The sequence below is a fragment of the Sabethes cyaneus genome, chromosome 3, assembly GCF_943734655.1.
Source record: "Sabethes cyaneus chromosome 3, idSabCyanKW18_F2, whole genome shotgun sequence".
Classification (NCBI taxonomy): domain Eukaryota; kingdom Metazoa; phylum Arthropoda; class Insecta; order Diptera; family Culicidae; genus Sabethes; species Sabethes cyaneus.
In genome coordinates, this window is record NC_071355.1 from 94,032,732 (window position 1) to 94,050,441 (window position 17,710).

General features: G+C 38.7%; 1 protein-coding gene across 1 annotated transcript in view; it reads left to right on the forward strand.

Annotated features, from left to right (window-relative positions):
- LOC128741490 (potassium voltage-gated channel protein eag) overlaps positions 1 to 17,710 on the forward strand; it is a 64,519-nt gene that overhangs the window by 34,119 nt on the left and 12,690 nt on the right. The window contains exons 9-12 of the mRNA XM_053837348.1: positions 14,164 to 14,318; positions 14,534 to 14,725; positions 14,842 to 15,000; positions 15,285 to 15,357. Of these exons, the coding sequence (XP_053693323.1) occupies positions 14,164 to 14,318; positions 14,534 to 14,725; positions 14,842 to 15,000; positions 15,285 to 15,357 (579 nt within the window). The remainder of the gene's footprint in view (positions 1 to 14,163; positions 14,319 to 14,533; positions 14,726 to 14,841; positions 15,001 to 15,284; positions 15,358 to 17,710) is intronic.

The following is a 17,710-nucleotide window of genomic DNA, read 5'->3' on the forward strand; positions in this document are numbered from 1 at the left end:
CTGTTCCAACATCAAACGGTAGCTTCGCCGAACAGTCGATTACGAACCGTTTTCAAATGTACAATAATTTTTTTTTCAACAATAAACAATGTTGACCAAACTCGTGACTTTAGTCATGACCTTGAAATGCGGTCAGGCATATATTAATATTTTTATTTTGAAACGATGATTCTACAATTGATGAAGGGACGGTAAGGGAAAGTAATGAAGAAGGATTTTTTCGGGAATGAAGTGGAAGGGTGGAAAGGAAGGGGGGGGGGGGGGTAATAGGTAGCTATGGTTAACAAGTTGTCGTTGTGACTCCTATCTTTTGTCCAATGCTGGAAGGTGCATGGGTCGAACCAAGTTGTAATCAGAGATTATAACCGGATTTGAACCCACAACACCTGCCAGGGCGTGTCGCTCACTGGTACCCGTGTACCTTTGAACCACAGAGGCGCTGGACAAAAGAAGTCTGCACAACCCCCCTTATTAACCATAGCGCGACATGGGTTGTTCTATTTTTAGACACACAATGTGCCTCTTCCTACACCTACTGTAGAAACCACCGACCGAGAAGTTTTAGTCTAACGTCTTTTTACTTTCAGGACGACGACACTATGCAGGCCCTTACGACTTGCAAGGTACTGCGTGTGACGCTGTTCGTCCGAAAGCGTGTTAGTCCGCGTTTCTCAGCGCGGTTCTTCGGAGAAAGGCTCCGTTCCTATGAAAATTGACCAAACTCGTGACTTTAGTCATGACCTTGAAATGCGGTCAGGCATATATTAATATTTTTATTTTGAAACGATGATTCTACAATTGATGAAGGGACGGTAAGGGAAAGTAATGAAGAAGGATTTTTTCGGGAATGAAGTGGAAGGGTGGAAAGGAAGGGGGGGGGGGGGGGTAATAGGTAGCTATGGTTAACAAGTTGTCGTTGTGACTCCTATCTTTTGTCCAATGCTGGAAGGTGCATGGGTCGAACCAAGTTGTAATCAGAGATTATAACCGGATTTGAACCCACAACACCTGCCATAGCGTGTCGCTCACTGGTACCCGTGTACCTTTGAACCACAGAGGCGCTGGACAAAAGAAGTCTGCACAACCCCCCTTATTAACCATAGCGCGACATGGGTTGTTCTATTTTTAGACACACAATGTGCCTCTTCCTACACCTACTGTAGAAACCACCGACCGAGAAGTTTTAGTCTAACGTCTTTTTACTTTCAGGACGACGACACTATGCAGGCCCTTACGACTTGCAAAACTTCTCGGTCGGTGGTTTCTACAGTAGGTGTAGGAAGAGGCACATTGTGTGTCTAAAAATAGAACAACCCATGTCGCGCTATGGTTAATAAGGGGGGTTGTGCAGACTTCTTTTGTCCAGCGCCTCTGTGGTTCAAAGGTACACGGGTACCAGTGAGCGACACGCCCTGGCAGGTGTTGTGGGTTCAAATCCGGTTATAATCTCTGATTACAACTTGGTTCGACCCATGCACCTTCCAGCATTGGACAAAAGATAGGAGTCACAACGACAACTTGTTAACCATAGCTACCTATTACCCCCCCCCCTTCCTTTCCACCCTTCCACTTCATTCCCGAAAAAATCCTTCTTCATTACTTTCCCTTACCGTCCCTTCATCAATTGTAGAATCATCGTTTCAAAATAAAAATATTAATATATGCCTGACCGCATTTCAAGGTCATGACTAAAGTCACGAGTTTGGTCAATTTTCATAGGAACGGAGCCTTTCTCCGAAGAACCGCGCTGAGAAACGCGGACTAACACGCTTTCGGACGAACAGCGTCACACGCAGTACCTTGCAAGTCGTAAGGGCCTGCATAGTGTCGTCGTCCTGAAAGTAAAAAGACGTTAGACTAAAACTTCTCGGTCGGTGGTTTCTACAGTAGGTGTAGGAAGAGGCACATTGTGTGTCTAAAAATAGAACAACCCATGTCGCGCTATGGTTAATAAGGGGGGTTGTGCAGACTTCTTTTGTCCAGCGCCTCTGTGGTTCAAAGGTACACGGGTACCAGTGAGCGACACGCCCTGGCAGGTGTTGTGGGTTCAAATCCGGTTATAATCTCTGATTACAACTTGGTTCGACCCATGCACCTTCCAGCATTGGACAAAAGATAGGAGTCACAACGACAACTTGTTAACCATAGCTACCTATTACCCCCCCCCCCTTCCTTTCCACCCTTCCACTTCATTCCCGAAAAAATCCTTCTTCATTACTTTCCCTTACCGTCCCTTCATCAATTGTAGAATCATCGTTTCAAAATAAAAATATTAATAAACAATGTATCTTTAATTTCGGTAAATCAGATCTTCTTCATGTATCTTTATCTTTTTTTGACAGCTTGAGAAAAAAATTCCAAAATTTTCACCCGTTACTCTCGGTACCGCTTCCAGACACGGGTTTTGGCCACCATGTTTTGTGTGTCGTTCGGATATTGAAAAGGCAACCCAAACGAAAACATCCAGCTTCTGCGGCGAATCGCGAATCGAAAGTTTTGATCGACGCTTGAACAGACCTCAACACCTTCTTGGCTTTCACCGGGACAGCAGTCTTCGGTTTTCTACCACCGCTTGAGCGCCACTAGATAGTCTGGGTCTCCTTGACTGATTTCACCACTCGGAACACCGTCGAACACGAACGTAGCTAGAAAAGTCCCCGTAACTGTCCTGTACTCTAGTAGCCGACTGCGAAGTCTGTCGATGAAGAAGGGTCAAGTCTTAGAAAGGATGTTTAATCCCACGGCTTTGCTTTGCTCATCAGACAAAAAATCAAAATGAAATAACAGAGTTAAAGTTATGGCTTCCCAGGCGGCATTGAGGTACGTTGCATGTTCGAATTTCGGCTGGGAGCGGCTGTTAAAGTCCATAGAACTGAGTCTCTTCGAGACGCAGCGAGGGTGCTGAAGAACAACTTATGCTGTATGATTCTCAACATCGCTCTGAAGATGATCGACGAAGTGGCTAAGCAGGTGACAGAAACTTTGCCACGACGAAGGTCATCTGTGCTAGACTTAAGGCGGAGCCTAGCAGGATTGGGCTTTAAATCAACGCGTCGAAGACCAATTAATGATAATAGCTCAAATGGTCGCTGTTAAGTCAGATCGAGTCAAGTGACAAAAATCTTATTTCGAGAAAAACGCGTTCAAAGTATGCTGCTCTGTATGGTTTGTAGCTATCAATTGTTCGAAATCATCTCATAACACTGCCACTATGGTCCAGAAAGCCAAATTAAGTGGAAAAAATTGTTTACTCAGTAGTCGATAATTTTAGACTATCTTTGTTTTAGCAAAAAAGTTTTAGTTTTCGATGCCGCTTTTTTTTTGGCATGAACTGTCTTAGGGTGACCCTTAAATTAACCAAGATCCAAAAATTATTTTCAAAGCGAACTTACTTACTTACTTACTTCGGCAGTTTTATAGCTTGAAGTTTTTTGAGTAATATTGCACAAGACAACATCTCTCTATCTCGAACCGTTTCCATATTAGGGCGTTTTCCCTGAACTATTTTGCAATTTTGCTGTGTAACTTTTTTATTTTATGTTTCTCGCGAAACACTTCTTCAGATGACTTTTGAATCTTAACAAGATGCAACTTTTGGTGAAAAAAGAATCTCGCTATCTAGTTTATTTCTATACTTATATCAAATTTTGACGTAGGACTGCGTCTTACGGCAAGTTTTGAGATAGGGTGTCATTCCAAAAAATCGAAAAATGCGAGCGTCACGAAAAATGATAGGTTTTGAGCGCCAATTGCTCAGCGGTTTTCCGATCGATTTTCAATATTCTTATACCAATCGATCGGAAAATCTTCTAAGAATTGACCCAGATGAAGAAAAGTATGGATTCTTGATGTTGAACTATTGAAAAATTGAAAATAATGAACCTATGTTTTACCAGATTTCTCGCTTCGTGATTGGTTGGAAGATTCTTTACGACGATCTAAACCTATACCAATTTGATATCTGTGCTTGGGAAGTAAGCCAAAACAAGTGACCAAGTTTCCTCATTTCAACAAGATTTCTTAACACCGCGGTTAAACCTAGACCATTTTGATGTCCCTGCTTGGGAAGTACGCCAGAAAGAGTGACAAAGCCCTTCGTGCCAACAGGTTTCTTACGACCGCGATTAAACCTCGTCCAATTTGATGTCTGTGTTAGGGAAGTGTGCCAGAAAAAATGACACAAGCGCGTTGTCCCAACAGATCGCAAATTCTTTACTGTGAGACGATTAAACCTCGGCGAATTTGATATCTGTGTTGGAAAAATGTGCTACAGCTGTAGTGTTCGGTTATAATACGACTCTGTATGAATACGCATGCTTGCCGTTTCATTAGAAGTGTAGTGAAAAGATGTGCTGTTGATAAAATAGGATTGAATTGGTAAAATCCCTTCAACGTGGGGAACCATGGGTAATAAAAACAATCTTTAATTTCAGTAAGGTAGCAGGAAGGCAATAGTTTGTGTTCTTGATTTTGTTGCACAATCTTTTGAGAATTGAACGTATGCAATGTTACTACTTTGATAAATGTTACATACAACGCATGTAGCATGTATATAAGAGTGTCCCAAAATAGCACTATGTCAGAAAACCCGGGGGCTCACCCCTCAAATGATAGCTTAGGGTATCACAACAAAACTTTTATATGACGTCAACATTGGTTACCGCGATTTAGGGATCGCACATTTGAGTTTTATGAAAAAATGGCATTTGTCACGAGTAAATTCAAAAAAATATTTTTAGAAATGCTAAAGTAGGCGAAAAAAGGTGCTTAACGATTTTTTCACAATCATTGGGATCTGATACATTCATAAAAAAGTTATAGTGGCATATCTGGAGTCATATTTGGTTACAAAAATTTATTGAATTTGGCAAAAATTTAAAATTTTCGAAATTTCATTTAAATAAACACCAAAACAGGGTATCAAACAGTGTCTCAAAGCAACGTAACTATACTGTATAGTTGGGAAATTTTATGACGAACAACTTTGCCGAAGAAAGTAGGCACGTATCTTTAAATCTCGCTGAGATATTTGCCGCTTTCTGAAGGCAGAACAAAACACATTTCTGTAATTTTCAAATTTTAGCTGTTTCATGTGAAAGAGGTAAATGAAAAAACTTGAAGTATTTACTCTAAACGTCACTTACGTTTTTGATAAGAGGAAACATGCACCTTCCAAAGAATTTGGCACCATTTAGGCTCAAGAATCACTTTTAAAAAGGGCGTATATATTTAATAGTTACTATGTTTGAAAAATCGTATCTCCTGAAACTAGTGTACCATCCGTACTCTACCCTAACCATGCACAACATCATGTAAATAAATATTATGCAACAAGCAAAACAAAACAGACAACTCCGATCGTATTGAGATACACGGCGGGCACCGAACGCAAGCACCAGCGCCATGCATACACTTCACAAGTGCACGCATTTTGCTGAGCTAGCTCTCCGACCTGTCGGTGGCCTATGTGACTCGGTGTAAGGACTCAAATTACAATTCCAGAACCGAATGTATCGAACAAAGAATCTTTCTGTCCCAGTAGTCTATCTCTTTTTAACTTTAAGAATGCATTTAGAATAAGGAAAATATCGATATGCATTACCGATATTTTCCACCAAAATTTAGCTATAAAAGCAAACCTTTCGGATAATAAACCAAGCCATTTCGACTTCAGACTTTGTGCGTTTAATGCGACCCCAATCGGGCTATCGCTAACAAAAGAACTTAGTCCCGCAAGCAACCCCGAGATCAGTTGATCTACCACGGGCTATTGCTCAAAGTCCAAAGGCTAAAGTATACTTCAATAAACCGTCCGCGCCAACAGTGCTGTTATACTAGGTTTGCTCCATAATGAATAATAAGCGTGAGCTTTTGAAAATTGAGTTTTAAACATGAAAAAATAAACACTGAAAAAAAATTCACTAGGTTCTAAAGTCAGGAAAAAATGTAAAATTAAAATATACAGGAAATAGTAACTTTTTTTGGAAAAATAGTGGCGATTTGATGCATTTTGAGACTTTTTCTGAACTGGTGCATCATTTATCAAAGGATTTTGTAGAACAACGAATTTTATGAATATTTTGTAACCTAAGATTATTATTATATTTCTTATTATTATTCTTATATTTCTCGTTATACATATATGTATTTTGAATTTGAAGAACAACTTCGTATGTGCTTGACAACACGTGTTCAAAATAATAATTAGCTTCTAAATGCAGCCGCATTTAAGATATTTGAAAAAAAAAAGTTTTATATATATTATTTTTTTATTTTAAACGTGCCCTTTTTATATGTTATCCCTGTTGTATTACCAAGTTAGCAACTAGAATAAATATTACCTTTCAATTTGTCTGAATACACCTTGCTGATTCTACCAACTACTGGTATGTATTACAAAAAGGGTCAAAAAAATTCAGAGTTTATTTTTCAGGTTTAAAAATCAATTTTCTACAACTCACGCTTAGGCATCATTTTGGAGCAACCCTAGTTTCGGGAGATACGATTTTTCAAACATAGTACCTATTAAAATAAATACGCCCTTTTTTAAAGTGATTCTTGAGCCTAAATGGTGCTAAATTCTGTGGTAGGTGCATATTGTTTCCTATAAAACACCTAGGTAACGTTTTTCACGTGGAACTACTAAAATTTGAAAATTGCGAAAATATATTTGGTCCCGCCTTCAGAAAAACGTGAATACCTCAGCGAGATTTGAACATACGTCCACACTTTTTTCGGCAAAGTTGTTCGTCATTAAATTTCCCATCTATACAGTATACGTACGTTACTCTGAGATACTGTTTAATACCCTGTTTTGGTGTTTATTTAAATGAAATTTCGAAAATTTTAAATTTTTGTTAAATTCAATAAATTTTTGTAACCAAATATGACTCCAGACATGCCATCATAACTTTTTTATGAATGTATCAGATCCCAATGATTGTGAAAAAAATAGTTAAGTAGCTTTTTTCACCTACTTTAGCATTTCTAAAAATATTTTTCTGAATTTACTCCTGGAAAATGCCATTTTTTCATAAAAGTCAAATGTGCGACCCCTAAATCGCGGCAACCAATGTTGACGTCATATAAAAGTTTTGTTGCGACACCCCAAGCTATCATTTGAGGGGTGAGCCCCCGGGTTTTCTATATTGTATATATGTTGCATATAGCACGTATGCATGAAGAATCGAATGATTACAAGTATGAATACATGCTACTATCACTACAAAAAGACTTACGTAGTCCTGCGTCACCTATATACGTGATCGTGTCTTGTACACAACCCCTCTGATTTTGTATTAAAAATACGCCATTTTCAAATGTTAGTATCTTGGAAAGGTGCAAACCAAATTTAAATCCGTTGATTGCGTTTGAAAGAATGTACTTTCTGTACAAAATATCAAAAAATTAGCGAGTGTATTTTTGTCTATCTCAAATAAATCACGTTTGAGTATGACGCGTTTTAACGTATTTGATGTATTTCGCATTGCTACGCAACTGATTATAATATAAAACGTAGTTCTGAAAACGTCTTTTCGTAAAGGTAATGGCTGAAATTACAGACAAAATAAAATTATAAATGAATTAAAACTTATTTTCCTTAAAATATTCACTAAACAGTTTTTTTGTTTAACACACACAAAGTTTTTTTTTATTTTATGCAAAATATAAACACTTCGCTATGTCGCTTTTTGTCTAACAAAGTTAACGTATCTTTCTTTGGACTTAGTTCCAAATCAATCAAAAACAACGAAATCGATTACGTTATATGACCTTAATATATAACGTTCCTTGTTCTTAATAACAGGGCATTCATAGTTAAGCACATGGCACCATGACAAATCGAAGCTGTCAAAATGATGCAGTAAGAACTAAGAAAAATCCAAAGCTTACGTGCTGCTTTAAGATGGAGGTTGAACGAAAAAGAATAGTTGGTCTTTTTTTCAACGGTAGTAGTCGCGGTGACGTGTTAAACGAACTGCGGAAAGAAAACAGGAACATCTGTGAGGCGAGTGCGATTAGTAAAATCAAAATACTTGAGCTGCAGTTTAAAGTGCCTTGGACTAAATGCCATCGAGCTCGAAGACGTTTTGAAAAGTATAACGAAAAATGGTTCCAACAGATTATTATGTTTCCAGTACAAGCTAAGCCTAGTGGGCGGCATTGTAAACGGTTTACTGATTGTGGAAACAGTACGAAAAAAAGAAAATTCAACAAGTAACAACGAAGTTTTCGACAGAAGAACTTATTTTCGCGGCAGCTTCTAGTGCCGCTGCTGCTGGATGTCGTGTAACGGGAAGGTCAATACAAAACGTATCAAAAGAATATGTTGCGAGTACCAGTTTAGCGGTAAAAAAATTTGCTAATTCCTTAACTGCGGAGGAAGCAGTTGCATTTGTTTGGATATTTTTTCAACAATCTTGATTTGTTATTTGATGGTATATTTTGCAGGAATTTCAGTGTCACCTTCCGAAGCAAATGTTGCTATACAAAATTTGTTCGATCATACGATACGTAGATTGCTCGAATATTTGAAATATGACACCGTTGATTCAAGAGGTAATTATACCATGTTTTTCAAATGGGGTTGCGATGGGAGCAGCAACCATGCAAGGTACGTATAATTCATACATACATTTCAAAAAACTTTTGTCTTTCGATAGATATAAGCAAACTTTTTTTTGACGAAGATGAAGGTGAGCTTAAGGAATACAGTGATTCAAATATCTTCGTAATCTCTTTTGTTCCGCTACGACTGGCAGTAGAGAGGGAACAAAAGAGAGAACTTATTTGGAACAATGATCGCCCTTCATCTGTCTCTCTTTGTCGCCCAAAAAAACTAATTTTCAAAAAAGAAAGCGCCGAATTAACTAAACGCGTAGTCAGCAAATTTGATGCAGAGATCATGGAACGTCTTCCTACTAATATAGGTGATATTTCTGTTTTCTCGAAAACCATTTTTTGTATGAACGACACAAAAGTTGTGAATGGCTTGACTGGCACGAATTCACAAGCTTGTGTATGCTTGCGGTCCAGAAAAGAAACTACCATTAGAACAGCACTGAGGGAACAGTTAGGACTACGAATACTCGATACAGTTAGGACTACGGTAACTCGAACGATGGTAATTGTGCACGCAGATTTTGTAAAGCAAATAAAACTGACTCAAATCACCGGGCTGAACGAAGAGGTGCTTGAAAAGTTTTATACAATTCTCACATTAATAAACAGTAAGGTGGAAATTTCTGTGCCAGACTACGAACTATATGCTGAACAGACAAGAACGCTTTTTGTTGAGCATTATGGATGGTATGCACTGTCACCCATTGTGAGTTCATAAACTCTTGGTGCATGGGGCTGCCATAATCAAACATACATTGCTACCAATCGGAATGTGCAGTGAAGAAGCCCAAGAATCCCGAAACAAGTCCATTCGGAATTACAGGGAGTTTCATTTGCGAAAGTTCGATCGTATAGTAAATTTAGAAGATGTTTTCAAGCGATTGTTGCTCACATCTGACCCTGTTATTGCGCTGAAAAACAGATCGCCATCCAATATCTCTGAGCTACACCTACAAGAAAATGCTAAACATTTGGTAATTGAAAGATGAATAATCGGATATGGAACTAGTAGAAAAATAGCAACTGTTATGTAAAACTCAAAAGCAAATATACCAGAGCGAAACACATCAAATATGTTAAAACGCTACATATTCAAACATGTTTTATTTGAGATAGACAAAAATCCACTCTCCAATTTTTTGATATTTTATACAGAAGAGTACGTTCTTTAAAACGCAATCAACGAATTTAAATTTGGTTTGCACATTTCCAAGATACTAAGATACTAACATTTGAAAATGGCGTATTTTTAATACAAAATTTGATATAAGTATAGAAATAAACTAGATAGCGAGATTCTTTTTTCACCAAAAGTTGCATCTTATTAAGCTTCAAAAGTCATCTGAAGAAGTGCGAGATGGCTCGTCCAGGTATAAAGCGACATTGTTTATTTTTTAAGTAAAAAACTGCGACTGCGAATTAAATGGGGCTTAAAACAGCACGAACCACTGAGTTTCGAGTTCACGACGCTGACGGGGATCGTACAATCAGCCCCGTACATTTGCTTCAAACAACAGCTGACTGTGAAATTTCAAGCTTGAAAGTGTCTAACAAATTTTCTCCTGGGGGGGGGGGGGGGGGGGGGGGTTGAACCATCCTTGAGGATGCGATTGAAGAATCGATCTCATTATTAACTAGCGTATTCGGCGATTATCCGACCATTGCATTTCGTGCATCATAATAAAAGTACTGTGTATTGTTGCAGTTCTGGTAAATGGTATAACCATTTCAATTCATAATTAGGTACCATAGTTTCCTCCCGACATACCTGCTGCTGCACACAAAGTCGAATTTTACCTTACTCTTCACTTCCGCGAAAACTCACGGATATTTAGCTCTAAGAAAATCCAAAACGCTAGTTTTTAGTGGTGCCGGCTTGCAACGACCTTGATGAATCTACTGTCTCGCAGAATGACCAATGTGGAAATTCTTCTTCGAAAAGAATTTTTCGTGAAGAAGCACGATTTTACGACAATTTTTGATAGCAGCTATATAAGCATTGCGCAATCTAGCTCTATTCATATAGTTTTACGCTTGAGAAAATTTATTACGTATGGCATGTAGACAGAAAAGAACGTTCGTTTTTCCTACTATTAGCGTTGGAAAATTGAATATTACTGAATTTTGATACTCTTATTATATAAAACGTATATATGCCGGATAGAAAGCATTGCGCAGCATCCCGATATCCCGCGGTATAAAATTCGTTTAACGTTTAGATACACGTATGTCGATTACTACATATAATGTTGGGTGGCAACTCAATTGGTGATTTCAAATTCCTGGTTTTTTCCCGATTTTCCTGGACGATTTTGGAAAAATTCCTGGTTGGTGAATATAGCTTGTTTTTTTTTTGTGTGGAATATTATACTGGAAAGGTTATTGATTTAGCTATTCGCTTTTTACTAAATACGAAAGAGTAAAAATACAAATTTATATTTGCTGAGTCCCGTGATTGTACGTAGTTCACTACGAGTTAAGTTGAGTAGTTTTTTAGTTACCGCAGGATTTGGGTATATAAACTGTTTAACTGTTTAGTGTACAACCCTGTATTTGATTTCAACGGAATGCTTTCTTAACAGCATAGTCTAAACGGTTACTGAAGCTCAGCCTGACACCAATCAATATAGGGGAAGAAATAACATATTTTCTTCACCCAGTGAATGATATAGCGACTGTTTTTGTGGGGTTTATATTAGGCCCGTCTTGTAAGCATTATAACATGGTGGTGTTCAGAGCTCCTAACAAACAACTTGACAGTACTGCGTTAAACTTTTCTCTGACGGTAAGTTCTACGTTGATGGCTTAAGCAATAATCTCATAACAGCTTGGTTATCAGAGAGAGAACTCACTATAGACATTCTTTGATCGCCGAAATCGTGACCGACGTATCTTCCAATGATGTTGTGATTTCCTTGCTCGGAAGTATTGCTTGAATCTAGTTCATTGAGTGTGGTGAATTGCGTTTTGAAAAAGAGCCGTAATAATTGAAATGAACGACGTGTAATCGAAAGCTCCTTCAATATTAAGGAAAGCTCAAAGTGCCGTCTCCAGATATTTAAGTGATTTCCTGTGAAAAAAAGTGAGTAGAATGCCATCTGGACTTGAAGATTTCATTGGTTCAAAAGATCTAAGTGCCCATGTGATCGAAACCCCCGTAAACAATCGGCGCACAAGCTGAGCCGTGTCGTTTGGCACTTTCATCGATTTTTTCTTGGCACTACACTCTGCATTAAAATAAAAGAGAAAAGAAAACAATGGAAATCATGCAAATATATTCTGAATAGCCAATTGTGTTGTATACAGCCAAGGATTGAGATTTTTTTTTAACATTTTTCTCTAGTCATCACCAAGCGCAAGGCCCCTCCGAAGCGCGACCGCAAGGGGTTGCCGGTCTAAACGCCGGCTCTGATGGAACCTATCTGAATGTAGGAACTAGGGCGGTATCATGGTGCACTATATCAGTCATAAAGTACTCTGAAAGGTGATCCTCAATCGAATCCAGAAAAAAACGATACTACTCTTCGATAGTGCACTGTAAAATGATACTACCTGTAAATAGGTCGGATTTAGCTAAAACTTAGTTGAAACTACTCAAAATGCCCTTAAGGTGTACAAACTCAAATTTTGAGTAAAAATTTAACCAATTTTGGCTACTTGCTACCAATAATTGAATTATTCTCTGTGATAATTAACGCACTTTTAAGTTCCTACTGGCAATTTTGTGGTTGAAGAACTACTCAAAATTTGAGTCTGTACACTTTAATGGAATTTTAAGTAGTTTTAACCAAGCTTTAGCTACCAACCAATTTACGGGTAAACTCATTTGAGCAAGCTGGATTCTGTGCCGGCCGATCGTGTGTGGATCGGATCACGACAGTCAATATAAATTCGAGTAAATCATCGAAATCCAAGGCTGTTTTCTTCTAGTGCTTGTTGATTTAAAAAAAAGCATTCGATTGACTAAATCATGAAAATATCTGGGGCGCACTAAGGCGTAGAGGAGTTCCTGGTAAACTAGTCTATCTTATCGACGCTCATTATGAGGCCTCCAGCCGGGTTGCTCCAGGAGTGAGACAGGGTTACATACTTTCACCGCAACATATCCTCGTCATTATTGACGAAATTTTAATTGGAACCATTGACAGTAAACTTAACCGAGGATTGCCCTGGAACCGTTTGACAAATGAGCAATTAATTGACCTCGATTTGGCAGACGACATTATCTTGCTCTCTCAAATGCAAACTCAAATGCAGGGAAAACTTGATGGTCTCTGTGATAACTCTAAGGCAACAGGTCTCATAGTCAATGTCGTAAACATTAACTCAGTGGCAGTGAACATCAACAATCCCTCCAATTTCACAGTAGAGGTTGAGGTGGCAGGTTTTTTATATTCTGGTAGCAGATAACCCTATACGGTGGTACTAAGAGTGATATTGAGACATGAATTAGGCCAGCGGTGATTTTTGGATCTTGGAAATGTTTGGCGCTCAAATCAGATCATTTTATCGACCCTAACACGAATTTTCAATTTGAACATGAAATCCGTTCTATTGCCTGCGAGTTCTGATGTATTTCAGCGGACACAACCGCAGGTCTTCGTCAATCGTTGCCTGGGTCTGACACGTTTTGAGGAGAGTAGAGAACGAAATCTACAGAAAGACAGTCAACTGGAACCCGCAGGGACAACACAGAATAGGCAGATCTAGAGGCTATTGGCAGTGTAGCCTAGTCGACTGTATTCAGACTGTTGATTCGAAACGCTCCTTGCGACAGATCAAGGTCATGGCGGATTGCTGTCATTATTTGGGAAATCAAACATTTTGTTCTGCCGAACTAGCGGACATGAACGCATAAGTAATTAAGTCGTCAGCATGCAACAGAACTTTTTCCTGGTTTTGGATAAAAATTCCTGGTTTTTCTCCGGTTTTTCCTGGTGAAATAAAATTCCTGGTGTTTTCCTGGTTTGCCCGGTTTTCTTGGTTGAGTTGCCAGTGTAGATATGACCTACCTGTTGAAAACGTTTTCTCTACATCGTCGTTGACTCAGGAATTTCACTATAAACGTCTATTCAAAATTAATTTTTATTTACTCTAATTAATAACCATATCATCAAAGCAACTTAACTAAGTAAATTGAATGTGTAATAAAACGCTTATTGTTACTTGGAATAGAGGGTTTGATTGTTCTTGCTTAGCTTCCTTTTTGAAAGTATATTCGCATAATTCAGTTATTATACCTCATAAACAAACAGCCCTACAACATGCCGACCCACAAGAAACTTGTGACTATGGCTAAGTTTAACCATGTGAATAGTCAATGAATAAAATATTCAATTTATCTTTTCGACATTAGCAATTAGTGTTATACTTGAACTTTATTACGGGATCCTTAATTATAATCACTGTATAGCGTCACAGCGCAACGTACCCAGTCAATATTCATAACGATGCTCAGAAATATGTTGTACCGTTTGCGGTAATAATAAAGCAACACTGCAACAATTTTCATATCCGTTCCGCACTCTATCCTAATTACAGTATTAAATTTCCACACAACATTCGTTGGCCCCGGAGGAGAAGTGGTTAGTGACCCGAAGGTTATTCGTATGAATTATTTAAAATCATGGTTCATCATTGATTTGCTCAGCTGTCTGCCGTACGATGTCTTTAACGCATTCGACCACGATGAAGATGTAAGTAAATTATTAATCAGAACTGTTGCTCCTTACTCGGGAAGTAACTAATCATGCAGGTAATTGGCAAAATTGTTGCATTTTCTTCCATTGTATGTTTCAATGCTACTTATTAACAATTGCAATAACTTTTGTGCATGTTTCAAAAATAGCAATCATACAACGTGATTGTGCTTTTCCAATAATTCAGCTAAATAAGTTTGTGTTTCCCCTAGGGAATTGGATCGCTTTTCAGTGCTCTAAAAGTAGTGCGTTTGCTACGACTGGGGCGCGTCGTTAGGAAACTGGACCGATACCTGGAGTATGGAGCCGCAATGTTGATCCTACTGTTATGCTTTTATATGTTGGTTGCGCACTGGTTGGCATGCATCTGGTACTCCATAGGCCGCAGCGATGCGGACAACGGGGTACGTTTAATGCCGCATTACAAATTGGCACTGTCAAATGAACTGCATTTCGATAAAATAACAATTACGGAAATTGCTCACATACCTAATACGCTGTTATTTCTCTAACCCAACAGGTGCAGTACAGTTGGCTGTGGAAATTAGCAAACGTCACCCAGAATCCGTACTCGTACATGTGGTCTAACGAAACCAATGCCCCGGAACTGGTGAATGGTCCATCAAGAAAAACCATGTATGTTACGGCGCTGTATTTCACGATGACATGCATGACATCGGTAAGCTGATTAAAATATTGATCCAATTTACACTACTCTTCACTTCATCACCGTTTGATCTGCATTCAAAATTGAATCGCATGCTCACCGCGATTCAGTGCGATGCTTCATTCCCGGGAGAGCTGTCCGTTACAAGCACGCTAAATTGAATTATAAATTTTATAACCAATATCATCGTTCATGTTGTTCTGCTCGCGCCCGTACCTACCGGATAACAAAGCGCGTTTATTTTCAATCCCACCAGGATTGTTTTCTGATTTTCTCCTCTTTTCCTCCCGTTTTAGGTTGGATTCGGAAATGTAGCCGCTGAGACGGACAACGAGAAGGTATTCACTATCTGCATGATGATAATTGCAGGTGCAGTGTTCTACGTTCCGTTGCCACGTCCTGTTTTTGACATTATTTTATCCTACGTAGTTATTTTTAGCAAAAAACAAATCTACTATGCGGCTCGCTCTATCCACCCTGTGTCGACTTCGCGCAATCATTCTATCGCTGCCAGTACACTGAGTGTCGATTGGTTTTATCTATTTGGAAGCTAGCCTGCGATCAGCCAAAATTCGACCGATTTCGAATACGATTTTCGATTTCTCAATTAGTGCTAAATTGCTTTATCATTTGGTAAAATTTATTCACGCTTTCCATTCCCGTCCTCAACTGTCATCATTTTGTTTCGTTCGCCAATAATTTGTTGTCCTGTTTGTGTTCATTGTGTCTTTCACTATGTTTCATTTTAACTGTTTTTCTGGATATGCTTCAAAACCGTAGGTAGTAAGTGAAATTTGCATTGAGTGATATTGGGTAGTCTTGGCTGCTTCTTCCCACCACTTGATACGGCAAATTCAGAGAACTCGCACTTGCTAACTTCTTAAACCATAAAACAACAGCTATTTTAGCTTAACAACTCTCAACTATATTGGCACTATTCCGGTAGACGATTATAGTGCCATTTGATAGCCGTAATTATTAAGAAAACCACACACCAACAAATTATGATGACTATAAGTTTCTGCTTATTGCAATAACCTAAATAACTTTATCTATTCCAAGATATTCGAACTGAATAGATCTTCTAGTCTTTCTAACGGGTGACAACCAAAATTTTGGAATTTTTTCGAGGCCCCTATACTCAACAACAAACGAGCTCAGAGAGAAATGAGTGTATGTATGTGTTAGCTCTCTCTCTCCTCTTTTTGTCAATATTTGCTTAAAATAGCGTCGAAACAAGAAGCATTTCGGAAGCGCGTTGTACACTTTTACGAACTGCCACTGAAATCTCGGCAAAAATTATACGGTAAAACATTTAAAAAGCGAATATGTTGCGGCTTCGACTGTTTACCATATCCTAAGATGCCCAACAACTATTTGCAAGTAAGGTAGTGGAAGACCAGCCAAAGTTATGGACGCAGAAGGACATCGTTTTCTTTCTTGTGCCTTCAACAGCAAGCCTCTGATTTGGTTATCAATTAAGATGTTCGCCAGATGAATGTTTGTAGAAAATTTTGATACCGTTTCTACAAAAACATAATGCATTACGCCAAAAAAACGCAATCGTTCCTGAATACCCATTCGATCTCATTTTTACCCAAAATCCACGACCAGACAAATCTGTCTCAGTGCGCCCAATCGATGATTTCTTCGGGATTTCGAGTTCCTTGGTGTATAAAAATAACTGGAGAGCCACGAATTGCAAACCGTTGATTGGTCGGCTCAAGAGATGCATTCGCAAAGTTGACATGACGACCGTACAATGCTCATGTTCCGACATCAAACGGAATCTTCGCCCAACAGCCGATTACGGAACGTTTTCAAATGTATACTTTTTTTAACAATAGACAATGTATCTTTAATTTCGGTCAATCAGATCTTCCAAAAATTCCAAAATTTTAGTTGTCACCCGTTAAATAATGGGGCATGATTACCCTTTCAGTGTCATGCCTGTAACAGTGCGTTTTTATAATTAGGATATTTACGCGTTATTCCAACTAATAACCAATATATATTTTCACAATAACCGCCCTATTATGGAATTTCAATTCCGCTTGACGATATACCAATATTGGGGAAGATAGGGTGGAGTTCTGACATTTTAGGAGGGTTCTTGTCGTTGGGAACCCCCTGCCCGTTGTTGGTGGCATACCACTCCATTGTTTCTATTCCATAATGGCAGAATGGCCAAAACAGCACGGAAGAATCACGTTGTTTCAGGGAAGGCAGCAGATGTTTTTCCAAATACTGATTCACGTAAATCGGAGGACACAGTCAGGCTTGGCATACACTTTTCGCTTCGGTTTTGCTCTTTTGATTACTGCTCTTCAGCCAAACAAAAATTGTAAAGGTGATGTATGGGACGTTTGTAGAATTTGTTATTATCTACAATATTGCTGAAGTAAGCATTACTGTGCATTTTGTATTTATGGCGCTATAAGGCTGCTACCCTCTTGGTAGCAAAAAGAGCGCTCTTTTTGCTACCAATGGCATTGCTGCCCTACATCGCCGTAAATACTAAAGATTAAACTTCACTTTCTTCAACAATATTATAGATAATTACTAGCTCTACAAATGCCCCATACACCACTTTTTCAAATTCTGCTTGGCTGAGGAGCAGTAATCAAAAGAGCAAAATCAAAGCGAAAAGTGTATGCCAAGCCTGGTCACAGTTAATATGTCGCTTTTCAAGTTATTACAATGGTACACGCCTGCCAAACCC